Source organism: Oncorhynchus gorbuscha, linkage group LG24 (assembly GCF_021184085.1).
Source record: "Oncorhynchus gorbuscha isolate QuinsamMale2020 ecotype Even-year linkage group LG24, OgorEven_v1.0, whole genome shotgun sequence".
In the NCBI taxonomy this organism is placed as follows: Eukaryota; Metazoa; Chordata; class Actinopteri; order Salmoniformes; family Salmonidae; genus Oncorhynchus; species Oncorhynchus gorbuscha.
Genome location: NC_060196.1, coordinates 9543607 through 9561304, shown reverse-complemented (window position 1 = coordinate 9561304; position 17698 = coordinate 9543607). Strand labels below are relative to the sequence as shown.

The window sequence follows — 17698 nt, the reverse complement described above, 5'->3', positions numbered from 1 at the left end:
AACTGGGGCTGGTCAATGTAGAGCTGGGAGCGCCAGAAGATCCCTGGTGGGACTTCCTGAAGGGCCCTGCGCCCCACGTCCACCTCCCCCGTGTCTATGGTGTTGTTCTCCTGCAGGAACACCACTACTTTACCTAGATAGATGGAGAGGGGGGGGAGAAGAGAAAGGGAGAGGGGAGAAGAGAGGGATTAAATTAGCATGCTGAATGACAGAAATATGGTTCCAGTTTAGGACAACATGATGAAGTAGTATTCACTTGTAATGATAAAAGTGAATGGAGGAAGGCATCATCACTTTGCATTTGAATACAGCTGTTTAGATTGTTAGCGGAAGCCAGCATTCAGCCATCAGATTAAGATGGTAATCCTCATAAAAACCATGCATAATAACTGTTTCCTGAGGCTGCTAGAGTAATGCTGTAATGAGGCACTAGGCTGCTACAGTAATGTTGTAATGATGCACGAGACTGCAACAGTAATGTTGTAATGAGGCACTAGGCTGCTACAGTAATGTTGTAATGAGGCACTAGGCTGCTAGAGTAATATTGTAATGAGGCACTAGGCTGCTAGAGTAATGCAGAACAGTAGCCTGGTCTAAGGTCTGTTTGTACTGTGTTATGGTCATTGTAATGAGGCAGTAGAGAGAACAGTAGCCTGGTCTAAGGTCTGTTTGTACTGTATTATGGTCATTGTAATGAGGCAGTAGACAGAACAGTAGCCTGGTCTAAGGTCTGTTTGTACTGTATTATGGTCATTGTAATGAGGCAGTAGAGAGAACAGTAGCCTGGTCTAAGGTCTGTTTGTACTGTATTATGGTCATTGTAATGAGGCAGTAGACAGAACAGTAGCCTGGTCTAAGGTCTGTTTGTACTGTATTATGGTCATTGTAATGAGGCAGTAGAGAGAACAGTAGCCTGGTCTAAGGTCTGTTTGTACTGTATTATGGTCGTTGTAATGAGGCAGTAGACAGAACAGTAGCCTGGTCTAAGGTCTGTTTGTACTGTGTTATGGTCGTTGTAATGAGGTCTGTTTGTACTGTGTTAGACAGAACAGTAGCCTGGTCTAAGGTCTGTTTGTACTGTGTTATGGTCGTTGTAATGAGGCAGTAGACAGAACAGTAGCCTGGTCTAAGGTCTGTTTGTAGGTCTTGTAATGAGGCAGTAGACAGAACAGTAGCCTGGTCTCAGGTCTGTTTGTACTGTGTTATGGTCGTTGTAATGAGGCAGTAGACAGAACAGTAGCCTGGTCTAAGGTCTGTTTGTATTGTGTTATGGTCGTTGTAATGAGGCAGTAGACAGAACAGTAGCCTGGTCTAAGGTCTGTTTGTACTGTGTTATGGTCGTTGTAATGAGGCAGTAGACAGAACAGTAGCCTGGTCTCAGGTCTGTTTGTACTGTGTTATGGTCGTTGTAATGAGGCAGTAGAGAGAACAGTAGCCTGGTCTAAGGTCTGTTTGTAATGTGTTATGGTCGTTGTAATGAGGCAGTAGACAGAACAGTAGCCTGGTCTCAGGTCTGTTTGTACTGTGTTATGGTCGTTGTAATGAGGCAGTAGACAGAACAGTAGCCTGGTCTCAGGTCTGTTTGTACTGTGTTATGGTCGTTGTAATGTAGCTACTGTAACACACAACACCGGCTAATGTTACAACCACAGAAATATAAGTCAATGGTAAATGTTTTAGTTATTTTATTTCTAAGGTCCAGACACCCCATTTCAGTCTTTGTCCCCACCACATTAACGAACCCCGACTCACGGTCACACACTTTACCAGTAATTTCCAGTAATATTATATCTTATCCCATAAGGATCCGAAAGGACTATTATTTTGGGAAATACAACTCATCTAGATATAACCCATCACCATACACACAACACTCCTACAAAGACATAAGCATGAGTTGGACACATTATCATCCACACAGTAACACAGTGTGTGTGTTTGTCTGTGAGAGAGAGCTATAGGCTACCTCCGAAGGGAATCATGGCGGTCACGGGGGAATCGACTGGTCTGCTACGGTTATTAATGGACAGCAGCTGTTGTTAATAATCCATTAATTATTGCAGAAGTGGTTCAGGGGACCTGTGGTGTATGTGTGAGTGGTTCAGGGGACCTGTGGTGTATGTGTGAGTGGTTCAGGGGACCTGTGGTGTATGTGTGAGTGGTTCAGGGGACCTGTGAGATTCATAACGCCAGAGAGAGAGAGAGAATGTGTGATGCAGTACATGCTTACAAAGGGCCATTTCCACTGTCCGAAGAAGCAATTAGACACAAAATGCTGCTTGCTAGTGAAACACTGGTCTCTCTCTCTGTCGCTATCTTTCCCCTTCCTCTGTTGCGCTCTCTCTCTCTCTCTCTCTCTCTCTCTCTCTCTCTCTCTCTCTCTCTCTCTCTCTCTCTCTCTCTCTCTCTCTCTCTCTCTCTCTCTCTCTCTCTCTCTCTCTCTCTCTCTCTCTCTCTCTGAGCTAGGGTAAAAAAAAAGGACCTCATACGGTAAAACTTTAAATTAAATGGCAAAGTTCTACGGTATGTATGAGATGCTGCTGCCCTCAAGCAGTAAAGATGAGATGTGTTTGAATAGTAACACAATCAATATCATGCTGTGTATTGAACTGTCCAGTCCACCCTTACATGAGAAAAAGATGAGCATCTATTTATCATCACACTAAGCCCCACAAACACACACGGACAACCACTTGAAAAACATGATTCACTTAAGTCTTTAGAAAAACAAACTATCCGTCAACATAACATTTTCTTGTGTGCAACAGTAGATGCATATTCAATCAACCACTTCGGGGAAAAACTGCTTTCTTAGAGCAGCTCGCTCGCTCTCTCTCTGTTATAATGCACTATGGCTCAACAGTGTGGCCAATGTACTGAGTGTTGTCGGGAGTCAGATTACTGCTAGTAATCAAACATTAATCTGTATTAACGGCTCTTAATTGTTGGAACATCACCGATAGAACTAGACTAACAGAGAAGTAGAGAAAGCCTCTCTCTTGATCATGTGGTTGATCAGGGTTATGTGGTGCATCAACAAGGACAAGGATGAACAAGGAGAAAGAGTCACTGGGTGTTTGTGTGTGTGTGTGTGTGTGCGTGCGTGCGTACAGTATGTGTGTGTGTGTGGTTGGCCCTATGCCATTTCTACTGTGTGATAATAATGCAGCAGCTTCAGCTCAGGTTCACATACACAGATCAGATTGAACATGATGTCATGGTGGAAGACAAGAGCCGCACTATTTGTGACGTAATTGAGTAAATTATTGGTCATAGTATGGATATAGTTAGTATGCTGAAAGTTCCCAGATGTCGTACTAAATTCGCCAAAATACGAAGTATACACGCATAGGACACGATTTCCGTACTTTGGGGCCTATAATGCAATGCAAATGGGAATAGCTTCACATGGTTTTCAGATTTTAAGATAATAGAGGAAAATATGCAGCAGAAGTCCGACGAGAGCGGATACAAATTCATGGTTTTAACTAATTATGACAAATGTTAAGAAAATGTTGAGCAATGTAATAAAGTAATGACTTTTCAAATAAGTTACCTTCCACATTATGTTGGCTGACAATTTGTTAGCTACGCTGTATTTACGAACCACACAGCATATCATCACAGCAGTTTTTACCAGTGTGTTAGCTAGCTACCCAGCGTTAGTTGGCTACTTATACATTAAACTTGCCAGTATATTAACTATAGGCTGTCTAACTACCCAACGTCTATTGACTTGATTATTCCCATCATTCTTAGCTCAGCTAAACGGTATAGTATAGTCGGTGTGCGTTCTCAATGGACATTCGGGTGCTTTCATAAATTCGCTCTGGCTATTGTCTGAGTTTACCAGAGTACAGAATGACGAATTTACGAGCGCTCAACACCCATTGAATATGCCGTCAGTTACCACGGCAAAAAAGCGTAAACAGTCACCAATGCTCTGGATAACATGAAAACTGCCTAACCAGCTCTGCTAGGGCGAGTAAAATGGTCAACGTGGTCTCATTTGTGTCTGGAAGTAAGCTAGCAAGCTATCGAACGTTAGCTTGGGTGCTTGACAGCCGTTGTAAGGTCAGAACGCTCAAATCAACCCGACTCCTCAGCCCAAGTGTCCAGTGCGCGCGCCGAGAGCCAAACGCTCTGAATTTACAAACGGACAATCTGACAACGCTCTGAATTTACAAACGGATAATCTGACAACGCTCTGAATTTACAAACGGATAATCTGACAACGCTCTGAATTTACAAACGGATAATCTGACAACGCTCTGAATTTACAAACGGACAATCTGACAACGCTCTGAATTTACAAACGGATAATCTGACAACGCTCTGAATTTACAAACGGATAATCTGACAACGCTCTGAATTTACAAACGGACAATCTGACAACGCTCTGAATTTACAAACGGACAATCTGACAACGCTCTGAATTTACAAACGGATAATCTGACAACGCTCTGAATTTACAAACGGACAATCTGACAACGCTCTGAATTTACAAACGGACAATCTGACAACGCTCTGAATTTACAAACGGATAATCTGACAACGCTCTGAATTTACAAACGGACAATCTGACAACACTCTGAATTTACAAACGGATAATCTGACAACGCTCTGAATTTACAAACGGATAATCTGACAACGCTCTGAATTTACAAACGGATAATCTGACAACGCTCTGAATTTACAAACGGATAATCTGACAACGCTCTGAATTTACAAACGGATAATCTGACAACGCTCTGAATTTACAAACGGACAATCTGACAACGCTCTGAATTTACAAACGGACAATCTGACAACGCTCTGAATTTACAAACGGACAATCTGACAACGCTCTGAATTTACAAACGGACAATCTGACAACGCTCTGAATTTACAAACGGATAATCTGACAACGCTCTGAATTTACAAACGGACAATCTGACAACGCTCTGAATTTACGAGTGCACTCTGGCACTCCACATTTAATTTAAGAACACACCCAAAGTCGTAAAATGTCTAACTAGTCATTTGTTACGCTAACTAGATAGCAAGAGGTTGCATAGCAACAGCATCAACTTCGAATTGCTAGTACACTCAACTGAAAGCATAATGTTCCTTTACAGTATACAGTACTAAAGTGAACTAATAGTATATAGTATGTTGTATATACTCATTAAGTATGTAGTATACAGTATGTCAGTATGTGTATTCGAACACAGCTAAGGTCTTCCTAAAATGATAAGGCAAACCATACATTATTCACAGTTCTATAAATGTGTGTGTGTGTGTGTGTGTGTGTGTGTGTGTGTGTGTGTGTGTGTGTGTGTGTGTGTGTGTGTGTGTGTGTGTGTGTGTGTGTGTGTGTGTGTGTGTGTGTGTGTGTGTGTGTGTGTGTGTGTGTGTGTGTGTGTGTGTGTGTGTGTGCATCATGAATGTATAAGATTGTGTGAATGTAATACGAGTATTTCGTTCTAGTTCTGAAATTTTAGCTACAGTCTTCTAGCTGTACTACACTGTCTTCTAGATTTAATACACTGTCTTATAGATTTAATACACTGTCTTATAGCTTCACTACACTGTCTTCTAGCTTTACTACACTGTCTTCTAGCTTTACTACACTGTCTTCTAGATTTAATACACTGTCTTATAGATTTAATACACTGTCTTATAGCTTTACTACACTGTCTTCTAGCTTTAATACACTTTCTAGATTTAATACACTGTCTTCTAGCTTTACTACACTGTCTTCTAGCTTTAATGCACTGTTGTCTAGCTTTAATACACTGTCTTCTAGCTTTAATACACTGTCTTCTAGATTTAATACATTCTCTTCTAGATTTAATTCCCTGTCTTCAAGCTGTACTACACTGTCTTCTAGATTTAATACACTGTCTTCTAGCTGTACGACACTGTCTTCTAGCTGTACTACACTGTCTTCTAGCTGTACTACACTGTCTTCTAGCTGTACGACACTGTCTTCTAGCTGTACGACACTGTCTTCTAGATTTAATACACTGTCTTCTAGCTGTACTACACTGTCTTCTAGCTGTACTACACTGTCTTCTAGATTTAATACACTGTCTTCTAGCTGTACTACACTGTCTTTTAGCTGTACTACACTGTCTTCTAGATTTAATACACTGTCTTCTAGCTGTACTACACTGTCTTCTAGCTGTATTACACTGTCTTCTAAATTTAACACACTGTCTTCTAGATTTTATACACTGTCTTCTAGCTGTACTACACTGTCTTCTAGATTTAATACACTGTCTTCTAGCTGTACTACACTGTCTTCTAGCTGTACTACACTGTTTTCTAGATTTAATACACTGTCTTCTAGCTGTACTACACTGTCTTCCAGCTGTACTACACTGTTTTCTAGATTTAATACACTGTCTTCTAGCTGTACTACACTGTCTTCTAGCTGTACTACACTGTCTTCTAGCTTTAATACAAAGTGTCTTCTACACTTTGCTGTTTCACTGCACCTGGACCTGTCAACAAAGCCCTTTGCTCTCGCCCAGTGCACCTCAATCCAACACTTCCAATCATCGGTGAGAGTGAGTGAGTGAGTGCACGAAGGCGATTGCTCTCCTACTCTTCCTCCCCCTGGGTAGACACTCTTATAGAGAGAGTGCTTTTAGGTTACCTGCCAATCACAGAGGTGAACAACAACATGCAGTCCAAAGATAGGTACTGGACACGTACGCACACGCACACACACACAAACACAAGATGCGTGGGTTGACTCATGACCCGCAGTCCCTGCGGTTATACAGATGTAATTTGAGCCAGTTTGCTACAGCAGGAATGCTGCAGCAACAGGAAATGTGAATTATTATGTGGATTATAATTAATGGACATTTTTTTAGGGGTTGATATATTTTACGTAAGGGAAAATCAAGTCTGAAATTTCAAAGTGGACATTTTTAAACCTTTTTAAACCTCAAACACACTACAAGTTTTTGAATTACTTGTAAAGTTTTAATTTTCTCCTGCAACAGGGTGATCAAACTAAGATCGTACACCTGTGTCCGCGGGGCAGGCGGTTTTAGGGTCATGAAATATTGTGTGGATGAAGGGTGGGTTTAGGTGCATGAAATACACTGCTCAAAAAAATAAAGGGAACACTTAAACAACACAATGTAACTCCAAGTCCATCACACTTCTGTGAAATCAAACTGTCCACTTAGGAAGCAACACTGACAATAAATTTCACATGCTGTTGTGCAAATGGAATAGACAACAGGTGGAAATTATAGGCAATTAGCAAGACACCCCCAATAAAGGAGTGGTTCTGCAGGTGGTGAACACTGACCACTTCTCAGTTCCTATACTTCCTGGCTGATGTTTTGGTCACTTTTGAATGCTGGCGGTGCTTTCACTCTAGTGGTAGCATGAGACGGAGCCTACAACCCACACAAGTGGCTTAGGTAGTGCAGCTCATCCAGGATGGAACATCAATGCAAGCTGTGGAAAGAAGGTTTGCTGTGTCTGTCAGCGTAGTGTCCAGAGCATGGAGGCGCTACCAGGAGACAGGCCAGTACATCAGGAGACGTGGAGGAGGCCAACAACCCAGCAGCAGGACTGCTACCTCCGCCTTTGTGCAAGGAGGAGCAGGAGGAGCACTGCCAGAGCACTGCAAAATGACCTCCAGCAGGCCACAAATGTGCATGTGTCTGCTCAAACGGTCAGAAACAGACTCCATGAGGGTGGTATGAGGGCCCAACGTCCACAGGTGGGGGTTGTGCTTACAGCCCAACACCGTGCAGGACGTTTGGCATTTGCCAGAGAACACCAAGATTGGTCAATTCGCCACTGGCGCCCTGTGCTCTTCACAGATGAAAGCAGGTTCACACTGAGCACATGTGACAGACGTGACAGAGTCTGGAAACACCGTGGAGAACGTTCTGCTGCCTGCAACATCCTCCAGCATGACCGGTTTGGCGGTGGGTCAGTCACGGTGTGGGGTGGCATTTCTTTGCGGGGCCGCACAGTCTTCCATGTGCTCGCCAGAGGTAGCCGGACTGCCATTAGGTACCGAGACGAGATCCTCAGACCCCTTGTGAGACCATATGCTGGTGCGGTTGGCCCTGGGTTCCTCCTAATGCAAGACAATGCTAGACCTCATGTGGCTGGAGTGTGTCAGAAGTTCCTGCAAGAGGAAGGCATTGATGCTATGGACTAGCCCGACCCGTTCCCCAGACCTGAATCCAATTGAGCACATCTGGGACATCATGTCTCGCTCCATCCACCAACGCCACGTTGCACCACAGACTGTCCAGGAGTTGGCGGATGCTTTAGTGCAGGTCTGGGAGGAGATCCCTCAGGAGACCATCCACCACCTCATCAGGAGCATGCCCAGGCGTTGTAGGGAGGTCATACAGGCACGTGGAGGCCACACACACTACTGAGCCTCATTTGGACTTGTTTTAAGGACATTACATCAAAGTTGGATCAGCCTGTAGTGTGGTTTTCCACTTCCATTTTGAGTGACTCCAAATCCAGACCTCCATGGGTTGATAAATTTGATTTCCATTGATAATTTTTGTGTGATTTTGTTGTCAGCACATTCAACTATGTATAGAAAAAAGTATTTAATAAGAATATTTCATTCATTCAGATCTAGGATGTGTTATTTTAGTGTTCCCTTAATGTTATTTTAGTGTTCCCTTAATTTTTTTGAGCAGTGTATTTTGTGGATGAAGGGTGTGTGGGTGGTGGGCGGGTTGGACAAAGAGAAAATGATCCATAAAATAATTCCATAAATGTATGATAATTCTTGTGCTATTCATATCTATATGATACATTGAGGTTTTTCTTTCATGATTTTGATCAGGCATTCGGGCGTAAACCTAAGCTTTACGGCCTAACTGTACGTGTGCCAAATATACGCCGATAGCCAAATGTTATTGGGAACTTGGGCAGAAAAAGTTAACGGCGATCCACTGAGGCAAAAAGGACAAAAGTGTTCAGTACATATTGTATATTAGCGGGTTAGGGTCGGGTGCAGGCCTCCTATTTATCACAGATAGTCGGGCGGTTGCAGACGGGTTATTAGCAATTGCTGGTGGGTGCGGGTCAACAAACAGCTGACCCGCGCATCACTAACAGACACACACACACACTCACTGAGACGAGTGTGAAGGGAGAGTCAGCATATATTTATCAATGTGTGCATGTATGTTTAGATGCACTTTACTTTTCTAACAGTGTGTGTGTGTGTGTGTGTGTGTGTGTGTGTGTGTGTGTGTGTGTGTGTGTGTGTGTGTGTGTGTGTGTGTGTGTGTGTGTGTGTGTGTGTGTGTGTGTGTGTGTGTGTGTGTGTGCACATGTCTATTTGTGGTGGTCCATTCATTCACATCAGTGAACAAAGCCATAGGCTGTCACTGCAGACCGTCGATGGCTCCGGCTCACACAGAGAGAGAGGAAGAGGAAGAGGGAGAGGAGGCCAAGGTTAGTTGAAGGAGGAGAGAACGGAGGAGGGAGGGATTTTGTATTGATTAGAAGTGATGTGTTGAGTGGCGGCATGGCGGTGTTAATTAGTCTGTTATGATGAGGGCTGGAAGAGCTCATTAGATTGAGAGCGTTCATTACTTCCTCACGTTGATGTAAATACTATCATGTTAGCATGACCACTCCTCTTCCTCCTCCTCCACAGTGGCTTTTAGACTCTCAGTTCACCTCAGTTACTTCCTCACGTTAATGTAAATACTATCATGTTAGCATGACCACTCCTCTTCCTCCTCCTCCACAGTGGCTTTTAGACTCTCAGTTCACCTCAGTTACTTCCCCACGTTAATGTAAATACTATCATGTTAGCATGACCACTCCTCTTCCTCCTCCTCCACAGTGGCTTTTAGACTCTCAGTTCACCTCAGTTGGAGATCTGTCTGTCTGAATGTTGTCTGAATGGTGGTGACGGTCACTGTTACCTTGTACTGTCTGATATCTGTTTATCTAACCAAACACACAACCACATAAAAATAAAGAAGATGGGGATAAAGGGAAGAGGAGAGGGATGTTTGGAGGGACATGGTGAGTGGAAGAGACATGGTGGAGAGAGGAGAGGGATGTTTGGAGGGACATGGTGAGTGGAAGAGACATGGTGGAGAGAGGAGAGGATGTTTGGAGGGACACGGTGAGTGGAAGAGACATGGTGGAGAGAGGAGAGGATGTTTGGAGGGACACAGTGAGTGGAAGAGACATGATGGAGAGAGGAGAGGGATGTTTGGAGGGACATGGTGAGTGGAAGAGACATGGTGGAGAGAGGAGAGGATGTTTGGAGGGACACGGTGAGTGGAAGAGACATGGTGGAGAGAGGAGAGGATGTTTGGAGGGACACGGTGAGTGGAAGAGACATGATGGAGAGAGGAGAGGGATGTTTGGAGGGACATGGTGAGTGGAAGAGACATGGTGGAGAGAGGAGAGGATGTTTGGAGGGACACGGTGAGTGGAAGAGATATGATGGAGAGAGGAGAGGGATGTTTGGAGGGACATGGTGAGTGGAAGAGACATGGTGGAGAGAGGACATGGTGAGTGGAAGAGACATGGTGGAGAGAGGAGAGGATGTTTGGAGGGACATGGTGAGTGGAAGAGACATGATGGAGAGAGGAGAGGATGTTTGGAGGGACATGGTGAGTGGAAGAGACATGATGGAGAGAGGAGAGGGATGTTTGGAGGGACATGGTGAGTGGAAGAGACATGATGGAGAGAGGAGAGGGATGTTTGGAGGGACATGGTGAGTGGAAGAGACATGATGGAGAGAGGAGAGGGATGTTTGGAGGGACATGGTGAGTGGAAGAGACATGGTGGAGAGAGGAGAGGGATGTTTGGAGGGACATGGTGAGTGGAAGAGACATGATGGAGAGAGGAGAGGGATGTTTGGAGGGACATGGTGAGTGGAAGAGACATGGTGGAGAGAGGAGAGGGATGTTTGGAGGGACATGGTGAGTGGAAGAGACATGGTGGAGAGAGGAGAGGGATGTTTGGAGGGACATGGTGAGTGGAAGAGACATGGTGGAGAGAGGAGAGGGATGTTTGGAGGGACATGGTGAGTGGAAGAGACATGGTGGAGAGAGGAGAGGGATGTTTGGAGGGACATGGTGAGTGGAAGAGACATGATGGATAGAGGAGAGGGATGTTTGGAGGGACATGGTGAATGGAAGAGACATGATGGAGAGAGAAAGAGAGAGAGAAAAAGAGGGAGAGAGAATAAAAGAGAGAGAGAGAGACGGCCTGCTCGCAGAACTGAACAAGTGTCAACCTAATTGTGTCAGCGAAGGTTAGAAGGGGGAGGAGAACGACTCTACCCTCCCCTGTACGGGGACACAAACACGGGAGGGAACAGGAGCACACGGGGACGCACAGACACCCATCAAATCACCGGCACAAGAAGCAGATCAGCAGCATCTCAAATGGCACCCTACTCCCTATATAGTGCACTACTTTGGACTAAAGGTAGTGCACTAAATAGGGAACAGAGTGCCATTTGGGACGCAGTCTAAGCCGGTCTCACAGTGGGAGATGAGACAGTGGTGGAAGTACTGGGGCTCATGCTCGTCCATTCTCTCCTCAGCTCTCTGCAGTATGATGGCCCAGTGTCATGGGTTTATTTCATCTCTACTATGCTAATTTGAACCTACACTCGACCCAAATTAAGAAGAAAAAGTGTGTGATTATAGATGTATTCTCATAACTCGCGACCCCACCTCTCACATGCCCAGGTCCCACTTTGGTCCCGACCCATAGTTTAAGAAACCCTGCTCTTGTCAGCTCTCTGCTGCCCAGTCATAGACTTAGTTTGTAAGGTCAGTCCACTTCCAGATAAAGCCACTCTGTCTCACCTTAGCCTACAGAGACCAACACAGAGTCTGTACAACCTCAAATACCTGCAGTACTACCATCCCCTCTCCTCTCCACGGGGGATTCAGAGTGATGGTGGACATGGAAAAGGTGTGTGTGAGTGTGTGTGTGTTACAAAGGTGTATGTGTGTTGGTGTGAGAAAGGGATCGATAAAGAGAAACATTGCTGTGTAAGACAGCTACAAAAGTGTGTGTGTGTTATTAGAGCTGTAGTGTGTGTCCGATGAGGATACAGTGTGTGTCTGGAGGTCAGTGGCAAATAGAGTTTGATAGAGTGACTGTATTATGAGGTGTTCAGTGGGAGTGTGACCCGGCTGGTAGTCTTCACACACGCGCGCGCGCGCACACACACACACACACACACACACACACACACACACACACACACACACACACACACACACACACACACACACACACACACACACACACACACACACACACACACACACACACACACACACACACACGCACCATTTGGCTGGTGGCTGGGCTATGCCTCTGGATAATGGGCCTGGATGAATGATGGCAGGGTGTGTGTGTGTGAGTGTGTGTGTGTGTGTGTGTGTGTGTGAGTGTGGGTAGAGTCTTCAAAACACTATCTTTAGACAAAGCAATCTGAGGACATTCACACTTTAGGAAGCTCTTTCTCTAGGAGAAAGCTAAGTGCAATGTTTAGTGAATAAATCAGAGCAGGCTTAATGCAGATGTGAGAGGGGGTTCATCCCACTGACTATGCATTCTCCTTGGGTTTCTCCATAGACACAAGCTCACCTACACAGCCACCACAAAAACAGCACTAAAAGAAAGAGCTACAAGGGCCTCCCGAGTGGTGCAGTGGTCTAAGGCACTGTGCCACTAGAGTTGGGTTCGAGTCCAGGCACCATTGGCCCAGCATCGTCCAGGTTAGGGGAGGGTTTGGCCGGCAGGGACGTCCTTGTCCCATCGTGCACTAGAGACTCCTGTGGCGGGCCGGGCGCAGTGCACGCTGACACGGTCGCCAGGTGTATGGTGTTGCACATTGGTGCGGCTGACTTCCAGGTTAAGCGGGCATTGTGTCAAGAAGCAGTGCGGCTTGGTTGGATTGTGTTTCGGAGGACGCATGGCCCTCGACCTTTGGCTCTCCCGATGAGACAAGACTGTAACTACCAATTGAATAACACAAAATTGGGGAGAAAAAATGGGGTATATAAAAAAGAAAGAGCTATAGGGTGGCAGGTAGTCTATCGGTAAAGAGCCAAAAGGTTGCTAGTTCAAACCCCCAAGCAGAATAGTTGAAAAATCTGTCACTGTGCTCTTGAGCAAGGCACTTAACCCTAATAGCTCCTGTAAGTTGCTCTAGATAAGAACTTCTGTAAATGACTATGTCCAGTGTGAGAGGTACAGTATAACCTTGTCAGTGTGGTTAAACACTGTGTTACTATGTGGTCAGATCACTGCCATCTCTTCTAATACTGGGACTTAAAGCCTCTGGCCACTATGCACACAGGGCCCAATGAGTCGGTCGGTGTGTGTGTGTTCTAGCCTCCTTACCGTTATCAGCAGACAGTGCGGTGATGGTGTTGGGTGTGGTGTCTGACTTCCCCTGACCGTTCTCAAAGGTGTAGCCCTCTGTCTCCTGCATCTGCCAGTTCAGACCAAACAGATGCATGGCTACAATTGGGGGAGAGAGAGAAAAGACTTGTTACTCTCAGTGGTCGAGGGCTCAACAACACACACACACACACACACACACACACACACACACACACACACACACACACACACACACACACACACACACACACACACACACACACACACACACACACACACACACACACACACACACACACACACACACACAGAGATTACCTAGCAGCGAGTCAGAGATAGGATGCCTCATCGAACTCTATCAGATAAAAAGACAACAGGAGAAATATCCCTCCATCGATTATGGTTTGGGTTCTAACAAGCTCTCGGATTGGCCGGACCCTTCAGGGTGAGTATATATCTGAACATGTGTGGGTGTAGGAGGTGAGTTGGGAGTTGTAGAAAGATAATCTGTCAAATATGAATCTGTCAAAATAAGAGCAGGTATTGTTGTTTGAAAAATCCAATATGCTAACCTAGGCCCTGAGAGGAGAGAGAGATGGAGGGAGGGAGCTGGAGAGATGGAGCCACGCAGTTTAGAGCGTTAACATCAAGACGGCCCTCTGGCTGGATATAATTCAATCCCACACCTTTCCCTCTCTCTCCCCCCTCCTCTTCATTTCGCTCTCTCTCTGAGTGCTTCTGCGAGAAGCCACACTAAAAGTGAGGAGACACGCGAGATGAGCCAGTTTCTAGTTTTTAACACTGTTTCAGCGCCGTCTGGAGCTGTCATGGCTGCCGAGGGCTTTAGTAGGAGCCAGACATGATGGAGGCCTGAGGACTGTGACTCAGACAGTACTGGAGGACCAGTAGTAAGTCTGGTGAGAATGACTGTTTAGTACCAATACGCACGCGCACGCACGCACGCACGCACGCACGCACGCACGCACGCACGCACGCACGCACACACACACACACACACACACACACACACACACACACACACACACACACACACACACACACACACACACACACACACGCACACACACACGTGTCAGTGTGTGTGTGTCCTGTGTGAGTAATAAGCCTGCCTGGCTGCACACTCTAGCTCTAATGAGGGGAGTTTAGTAGTGCACACAGACCCCTGTGGTTTTCTACCTGAACACACACTCACAACCACCTATAAATCACTATAAAAGTAGGGGATGTTGGTGTATACTGGCTGTGTGGTGGGGAGTATGTGTTTTCTGTATAAGTGTGTGTATTTGTGTGTTTGTTAGCTGGTTGTAGGATATTTAGACATTATAGCTGGAGGGAATGGAAGCGAGAGAGAAGGAGAGTAAGGGACAGAGAGGTCAAATGGTGGAGAGAGAGAGAGAGGTAGAGAGGTAGAGAGTGAGGGGAAGACGAGAGGTAGAGAGAAGAGGGAGAATGTGTAGGGTAAGCTGAGGGAATCCTCTAGCATTGGGCCCGGAGGCCAGAGTCCCCCACAGTTTCAACCAAGCCTTCTCTCTCTCTAGCTCTCTCGCTCTCTCTCTCTCTCTCTCATTAAATTAGAGTGGTGTGGTGCTGGGGAGGGCCTCCTGCAGTTGACAGGACCAGAGGGTCATGGGAGAAAAGTTGGCGGATCGACACCAAGTGCTGCCAGAGTGGAGCATGCTGGGAGGCCCTCAGATAACCTTTACACAACCACGAGACAACCGTTAAACAATGTTGAGATATCCATCTCTGAGCTAGGTTCGCCAAAACAGCATCAAAACCCTTCGAGCTTGAATCAAACACCAGTCTCTGGACCTCTGAGAGCGAGAGAGGGGGAGAGAGAAGGCATATTGAGAGCAAGGGAAGATCGAGAGCAAGGGAAGCATTGGAGAACCAGACGGACAAAGAGAGACAGGTGTGGACGTGGATGGATATTCAAAGCATTTCTATTTGTTAAAAGGTCAACCTTTTCAGACTGAGAGGAAGTCACGAGGCTGGTGGAGCTCTCATTTAGCAGCACTTTCATTAGAAAGACAACCAACCATAGGCATCCGTCTACACGTTCATTCACTTTGCTTTCCAAATGTAATACAGAATGCCATTACTTCACTAATGATAGTTCACATATCAGTACAAAATCTGTGCAAAATGGATGCAAATCCACCCCCAGAAATACAAGTCTACTGTTGCATGTCAGTTGTAATATCATTCTGGATTTTTCTATCCATCTAACCAAGGTTTCAGTCTAATGCATCCAAAGCAGGGGAAATATGGGGATGTCAGTGTTTTCCGGATGATTCCGGAATGATTTCCAGGACTGGAATTCTATGAATGAGAAATCAGGCGGGAGAATTCTTCCCAAAACTCTAGAGAGAGGTGAGATTTGTTAACGGTGCGCACGGCTACACCGGGAGAAGAGCCCATTGAGATTTTGCCCGTTTTTTTCCCGCTGGAGAAAAGCATGTGTGTGTGTACCTGTTTTTGTTGGGGTGTGTGTGTGTACCTGTTTTTGTTGGGGTGTGTGTGTGTACCTGTTTTTGTTGGGGTGTGTGTGTGTACCTGTTTTTGTTGGTGTGTGTGTGTGTACCTGTTTTTGTTGGGGTGTGTGTGTGTGTACCTGTTTTTGTTGGGGTGTGTGTGTGTACCTGTTTTTGTTGGTGTGTGTGTGTGTACCTGTTTTTGTTGGTGTGTGTGTGTACCTGTTTTTGTTGGGGTGTGTGTGTGTACCTGTTTTTGTTGGGGTGTGTGTGTGTGTACCTGTTTTTGTTGGGGTGTGTGTGTGTGTACCTGTTTTTGTTGGTGTGTGTGTGTGTACCTATTTTTGTTGGGGTGTGTGTGTACCTGTTTTTGTTGGTGTGTGTGTGTGTACCTGTTTTTGTTGGGGTGTGTGTGTGTACCTGTTTTTGTTGGGGTGTGTGTGTACCTGTTTTTGTTGGGGTGTGTGTGTGTACCTGTTTTTGTTGGGGTGTGTGTGTGTACCTGTTTTTGTTGGGGTGTGTGTGTGTACCTGTTTTTGTTGGGGTGTGTGTGTACCTGTTTTTGTTGGGGTGTGTGTGTGTACCTGTTTTTGTTGGGGTGTGTGTGTGTACCTGTTTTTGTTGGGGTGTGTGTGTGTACCTGTTTTTGTTGGTGTGTGTGTGTGTACCTGTTTTTGTTGGGGTGTGTGTGTGTACCTGTTTTTGTTGGGGTGTGTGTGTGTACCTGTTTTTGTTGGTGTGTGTGTACCTGTTTTTGTTGGTGTGTGTGTGTACCTGTTTTTGTTGGGGGGTGTGTGTGTACCTGTTTTTGTTGGGGTGTGTGTGTGTGTACCTGTTTTTGTTGGGGTGTGTGTGTACCTGTTTTTGTTGGGGTGTGTGTGTACCTGTTTTTGTTGGTGTGTGTGTGTGTACCTGTTTTTGTTGGGGTGTGTGTGTGTACCTGTTTTTGTTGGGGTGTGTGTGTGTACCTGTTTTTGTTGGGGTGTGTGTGTGTACCTGTTTTTGTTGGGGTGTGTGTGTGTACCTGTTTTTGTTGGGGTGTGTGTGTACCTGTTTTTGTTGGGGTGTGTGTGTACCTGTTTTTGTTGGGGTGTGTGTGTGTACCTGTTTTTGTTGGTGTGTGTGTACCTGTTTTTGTTGGGGTGTGTGTGTGTACCTGTTTTTGTTAGGGTGTGTGTGTGTACCTGTTTTTGTTGGGGTGTGTGTGTGTACCTGTTTTTGTTGGTGTGTGTGTGTACCTGTTTTTGTTGGTGTGTGTGTGTGTACCTGTTTTTGTTGGTGTGTGTGTGTGTACCTGTTTTTGTTGGTGTGTGTGTACCTGTTTTTGTTGGTGTGTGTGTGTGTGTGTTTGTGTGTGTGTGTGTATCTGTTTTGTTGGGGTGTGTGTGTTTCTGTTTTTGGTGGGGTGTGTGTGTATCTGTTTTGGTGGGGTGTATGTGTGTATCTGTTTTTGGTGGGGTGTGTGTGTGTGTACCTGTTTTTCTTGGGGTGTGTGTGTGTGTACCTGTTTTTCTTGGGGTGTGTGTGTGTACCTGTTTTTGTTGGGGTGTGTGTGTGTACCTGTTTTTGTTGGGGTGTGTGTGTGTACCTGTGGTCCTTCTGTAGCTCAGTTGGTAGAGCATGGCGCTTGTAACGCCAGGGTAGTGGGTTCGATCCCCGGGACCACCCATACGTAGAATGTATGCACACATGACTGTAAGTCGCTTTGGATAAAAGCGTCTGCTAAATGGCATATATTATTATTATTATTACCTGTTTTTGGTGGGGTGTATGTATGTATCTGTTTTGGTGGGGTGTATGTATGTATG

At 45.5% G+C, this 17698-nt stretch overlaps 1 protein-coding gene across 14 annotated transcripts in view; it reads right to left on the bottom strand.

Moving 5' to 3' along the window:
• The window catches only part of LOC124011990 (teneurin-3), a 360816-nt gene that overhangs the window by 149289 nt on the left and 193829 nt on the right, over positions 1-17698 (bottom strand). For all 14 annotated transcript variants that reach the window (XM_046325296.1, XM_046325297.1, XM_046325298.1 and 11 more), the window contains 2 exons: positions 13393-13512; positions 1-133 (listed from right to left, as the gene is read on the bottom strand). The exon at positions 1-133 is cut by the window's left edge and continues 82 nt beyond it. In XM_046325296.1, coding sequence (XP_046181252.1) covers positions 1-133; positions 13393-13512 — 253 coding nt within the window. The remainder of the gene's footprint in view (positions 134-13392; positions 13513-17698) is intronic.